The 6,311-nt window shown below is 38.3% G+C and overlaps 1 protein-coding gene across 1 annotated transcript; it reads left to right on the top strand.

Moving 5' to 3' along the window:
• Nucleotides 4,903-5,614, top strand: LOC109130178 (defensin-like protein 153). Its single transcript, XM_019239380.1, has 2 exons — nt 4,903-4,981; nt 5,300-5,614. The coding sequence occupies exons 1-2, from the start codon at nt 4,921-4,923 to the stop codon at nt 5,479-5,481; spliced, it is 243 nt and encodes an 80-aa protein (XP_019094925.1). The 5' UTR covers nt 4,903-4,920; the 3' UTR covers nt 5,482-5,614.

Raw genomic sequence — 6,311 nt, forward strand, 5'->3', positions numbered from 1 at the left:
CGACGCACTGCACCGGGCTAACAAGTACATCGAGGTAGAAAAAGAGATAGACGCAAGGTCAAACCATCCATCAAGATAACCGGTCGTTGAACTCAGCCAAATCGAAGAATAACAAGGCGCCTTAGGGCAAAAAAAAAGAAAAAAAAAAAAGAACGCTCGTCATACCGAGCTCTCCCTTCGCAATATGAACTACGAATGGCTTGATCCTTTCTAAGGGTACGTAGGCAGCCCATCAAAAGGCACAGCTATACCAAAAAAAAAAAAAAACAAAAGTTTGAACACTTCAAAACCAAAACGAGCTCTCTCGAACGAGTCCGTCTCAGCGAGATGTCCAGCTCTTACATCGACCCTCTGGCCAAGGAAACGATTTAAAACGCGTTCCTCATGGATGTAGCGGTGAAATAATCCGCACAAAATAAGCCGACCCAGATCGCATTCAGCTAGCAGGCGGTTAAGTTTGTATAAGCCAAGTTCTCACATGCACTTTCCTGCCGACCTCGTGGCACACACAGGGTAAGCCGGACACCAGGGCCGCACCTAAAAGGTATGACGAGCTCATCTCCATTACCACCCTAAACATTTGGTATTCGACACACATAATAGGATAAGCCAAGAGACGTCTTGCACCGTAAAGTACAACTCGATAACAAAGATAGGAAGAACACAATTTTATTCCATAATCAAAGAGCAAACAAGTTCAAAATAAAAACCAACAAAAGTAAGCAATGCTTGGCATAGATTCAAAATAAAATAACATAAAGCCATGCTCGGCACAAGCATCGCGCACAGACAATCAATCTTCTATCCCCAGATCGGCATTGGAAGGCACATCGAACTGCAGCTCATCGACCGTCTCCCGAAAAGATCGGCAATCGCTATGCAAAGCTCCCCATTGCCGATCTCAACATTTCCAGGCTCGTCAATGCCAACCTCATCACCATTGCCGAGCTCGTCACTTATATTGCCGAGCTCATCAATGCCGACCTCGTCGCACCACCCTTCGATCCTCACAAGGCCAACCTTGACGTTTCTTTCATCAACCACATTCCCGGATATTGCCTTAGGCCGGCCTCCCATCATCAGATTGGCATCGCCATCATCGGAACCACCATAGTCTTCACTCGCTGAAAATCCCGTGGTCGGCGTCAACACCATCGGATCTTGCCGATCTGACGAACCGCACTCGACATATGCCGACCTCCCGAGAGCCAGTCGCGATACCAGAGCCAACCCCGAGAGGAACCGGAAGCCACCTTCGATTTCGCCGAGCTCGAGCTGACAAACTCTGCGCGGCGACCTCCGACTTCACCTCCGCCGAGCTCATCAGTGCGACCCCAAGTCCTTCCTCATCGACCTCTATTTCCCTTATGCCGAGCTCATCTCCTCTTAAACCCGTGGCGACCGCAAACTGCCGATAAACAACCTCATCACTCCCACGAAAGGAGATATGCCGCTTTCCGCCGAGCTCGCCACTCAACCCATCTCGACTTAGCTCGCCGCCTTCATCTGTAAACCCAGCACGCGGATCTCTCGAGTCGATCTCAGATTCTCTCGACACGTCGACCTCGGCGCCAATCTCCACATGCCGAGCTGACGTCTCGCTCGCAGGAAACCCGACTTCACTAACGCTGAGCTCATCGGTGTCTATCCCGTTCTCCTCGCCGCTCACTCACGCTCTCACGCTCGCTACCCTCACGTTCGACGTTCTCGCGCTTGCCTACCTCACGCTTGCCGCACTCAAGCTTGCTGCCTTCATTCTCTCGCGCTTGCCACCCTCATGCTCACCGCTCACTCACGCTCTCGTGCTCGCTACCCTCACGCTCGACTCCTTCACGCTCGTAGCACTCACGTTCGATGCTCTTGTGTTTGCCTCCCTTGCGTTTGCCACTCTCATTCATGGTGGCGATCTCTACTCTTGTTTTCAGTGGAGACCTACTCTCTTATTCTCGGTGGAAACATCCACTCTCATTCTCGGTGGAGTCCTACTCTCGATGGAGACATCCACTCTTCTACCTCGTGCTGACCTGCATTCTCAAGTTTGGTGCCGATCTCCAGTCTCCAGCTTGGCGCCGACCTCAATCTCACTCTCGGTGGCGACCTCAAACTCACTCTCGGTGGCGACCTCACTCACTCGCCGACCTCAATCTCACTCTCTCGCTCGCCAACCTCAATCTCGATGGCGACCTCAGACTCACTCTCGTTGGCGACCTCATTCACTCGCCGACTTCAATCTCGTTGGCGACCTCAATCTCAATTTCGCTGACCTAAATCTCACTCTCGCCGAGCTCATTACCTCCGCTCATCTCGCCGAGCTCACCGCCGAGCTCATTACCTTCGCTCATCTCTCCGAGCTCACCGCCGAGCTCATTACTACCGCTCAACTCATTACCACCGCTCAAATCATCTCGTTTTCTCTCAAAACCTATCTCAATCGGCCGATCTTCGATCCCCCTAAAATCATTAAATCTGCTGATCTCACCTAGATCACTCTCTCGTGCAGGGATCCTCAACGACGCCCAGCAAGATCGATCGAACCCGCTCAAAGTCAAGTCATTGCGGTGACCCCTGTCCGATTCCACATCATCAGCACCGTGCCGATCTCCAACTGTGGAGTCTCGCTGATTGCCGATCATCAGCAATCTCACAAGCAATCCGAGACGATCTGTGCCGAGCAGGCATATTAACAGAATTTCAAGCACGCCCGTTGATCGCAGAAGAACTGCCGCTCTCCGGACTAAGGGGGGGACTATTGTTGGACATGGGCTGCGCCCCAATATGCCACTCGGCCCAACAAGATAAGTTCTGTGATTTTGGCCCGACGAAATCAGATGAAAGACATTAATAATCTGTAAAGGGCAATCTCGGGAATTCACGATGGAAACCCTAGAAAACCCTCGGTCTACAGTCCACTATATAAAGAAACAGTACTCATTGGAGAAGGGGATCAGACCCTCGAACAATACACAGAGAGCAATACTTTGCGTCTAAATATTGTTGTTATTTTCTGTACAATTTCCTGTTAGCTTCCGAGCTCGTCGTGACTCACTTGTCAGTTCTCCTGTGAACTGACGAGCACGATCTTGGCTCGTTTTAGTGACGACCTCGCATCCTTATCGTTAATAAAGAACAAACTTCACTCTTTCTCCTAAAATCGATATTTATTTAGTGTTGTGCAATCCCCAGTATAAACAAGAATGGAAGATGTTTCCATATGGACAGCCTAATTGGGAACGAAAGTGAAGAGATGTTTCCACGTGGGCCGTCAGATGCAGCCATCACATGACTGTTTATTAACCATATCTCAAAATTGTATTTTATCTCACGACCAAACGTAACCTTTAGGCAGTCCCTAAAAATGACAATATAGAGAAATGTACATTCTAACATACTTTTTGAAATTGTAGTTACACTCTTACAAAATAACATTTTTGTTAGAAATTAATTAATCAAAACTTAGAAACTATAAATAACTACCTTCATTGACTCGATCCACAGCTAGTTTCAGTTTCATAGTAAACATACACACTACGAGGTTCTTCGTTTTGTCGTCTCAGGAACTTGGGGCTGCGGCAACCGCAAGTACTTTTGTTTATTTGGCTACCACATGTACATGAAACATGCAACATGCAGCTAATATTTACAGTAAAACCTCTATAAATTAATACGGTTGAGACAATAAAATTTTATTAATTTATAGAGGTTTTAATTTATCGATAAATTAATAATTATTAATTTATGAAATTTTTTTTAATTTTTGTAATTTTGAACATTTTGAAAATTTTACAATACTTTTGTTATCATTCATATTTTTAAAAAGGTTTCTTAATTTATAATTTTGCCTATCGTAATTGCTAAATTTAGAGTTTAAGTAAAAATGATACATGTTAGAAATTTAGTGTTTAGAATAAATTGCTACTAGTATCATTCATGGTAATAATGAAGTCGGAGATGATATTGCGGTAATTTTATAACCAATTACACGTAAAAAAGCAATTATCGCATTTAGAACTCTCTACAATTTTTGGATGCAATTTGAAAAGACAACAATGAAAAAGATAAGATATGAGCTCCAATAAAAAGGCAAATTCAAGAATATGCAAAGAACAATAGAGTCATATTTCACTAGAGTTTCTTAGATATATATATATATATATATTTTTTTTTTTTTTTAAATATAATTTGATAATTAATTTATAATATTGATGGGACCATATTTTTACATAGGATTTCTTAAAGAATTATTATCTTATTAATTTATCGAATAGTGTACAAAATTACACTAGTTCCAACTTAGGACCCAAAATTTTTATTAATTTATAGATATTATTAATTTATCAAGTATTACTTTATAGAAGTTCTACTGTATAAACATTGTTTTGATTCGGCGGTCAAAACGTTGACACAACCACATCTGCGTGCAGCAACCAAACGAACAAGTCCTACATATATGAATTTTGTTGGATTATATCTAAAATCATTCTGATGCAAAAAGACTAAATCAAAACTCTCATAATTTGAATATCATTATAATTTAAGAGATCTTAAATAAATATTAACAAAGACCAAATCTGAATCGAAATGAACACATATAACTCAAGTTCTATTAAATTCCATAACCAAATGATATATATGTTATATTAAATTTTAAAACTAAATCACTTCATTTTTCTATCACAAAAACATATCTTTATTTAGAAATCTATTTTGCGGTTTTCTCCTCTATATATATATATATATATATATTTTACATTTTTCAGATTTGCTTGTAACCAATCCATTTAAATCGGAATCCAATAGCTAAATTTAGGTATGTTTAAATATGGAATACATGTAATTTTACACACATATATATATATATATACCTTTATGTTTTCTACTTTTTTATAAAAAAAACATCAATTCATTTATATATCTTGTAAAATGCACAAAGCACCTCAAGTCTCGTTAACCGTTCTACTTATCTTGTCCCTTCTTGTGTTAGGTTTGTTTTTTTTTAATCTAGATTTGATATAATAAAATTCATTTACAATGAATTTGATTAAGCAATACCATTATGTTTCCGTAATATATCAATCAAACTATATTATATTTAAAACTGATTTCAGAATTAAATTTCATCATAGAAGTCCATTATAGTTTAGTTATTTTTATTTCAGATTGATGTCAGATCCAAAAACTAATTAACTGTTTTGTCTTAGATCTCGAAATTAATCTCCAAATATATTTTGTAAATTTTGGTTAATTCTCTTTTATAAATTGTATATACAGAAACTGAGATTTCTGTTTGAAATATCTACAGGAACAGGAGTTGAAGGAAAAGAATGTACCGTGCGTTCTAAAAATAAAAATAACACATGTTCATTCACAAAATGTGACGCTAGGTGTGCACGGTTGTATAGAGGCTATGGTGATTGCCGTCATGGTCAGAGAGTAACAGACAAACCAGGAACATTAAGGTGTTACTGCACTTATTCTTGTTGAAAGACATCACGAGTGCACACGCCTGCCTTTTATCGTTGCCGTTAACTTTTGTTATGTGTACCGTAACCATCATATCATATTCATGACAGTTGCATTTATAATATAATAAAACACTAGATTAGTACCCATGCTAGAGCACAGATTGAAATTTCTTTTATTTATATTATAATTTTAAAATAAAGTATAATTTATATTATTATTTTAAAAAGTTTTTTGGATAAAACATTATGCAATAAAATCATATGTTAAATGTGATGGCTTAGAAAAACATCTATTTTGTAAGTTTTATATTGTTAATTTTGTAATTTTATGTATGAGATATAGGTATGTTTGTTGTTTGTTTTATTTTAATTTTTGAACATATTTGGTAAAAATATTTTAATATGACCCGTGTTTAGCTAATATTTTATTTTTAACTGCACAATAAGATCCCAGAAATCATGATTAAGAATGATAAATTGCCAAAATTTTATTTTTTTATGCCTAACAATATATATTTTGTAACAATACATGAAATACTAAAGATTTTATTTTGAAAATTGTATAAATCATTGGAATATTATCTTTCAGAGGATTCTTTGGGATATTCTTACATATATATTGACCAATTAATCTATAATATTTTTTGTAACCAATCTATATTTAATCTATAACATATTTTGTAACAAACTTATAAAAATTATATAGTCTACAAAAAAAAGTTGTGTACTTCCGTTTTATTATATAGGGGATATGTATGGTCCAACTTTTTGTATTAGTACCCCAACTGTTTCAAAACAAAACATAATATGTTTTTAGCTTTAATTAGAAATATATACTTATAAAAAATT

The sequence above is a fragment of the Camelina sativa genome, chromosome 17, assembly GCF_000633955.1.
Source record: "Camelina sativa cultivar DH55 chromosome 17, Cs, whole genome shotgun sequence".
Taxonomy (NCBI): Eukaryota; Viridiplantae; Streptophyta; class Magnoliopsida; order Brassicales; family Brassicaceae; genus Camelina; species Camelina sativa.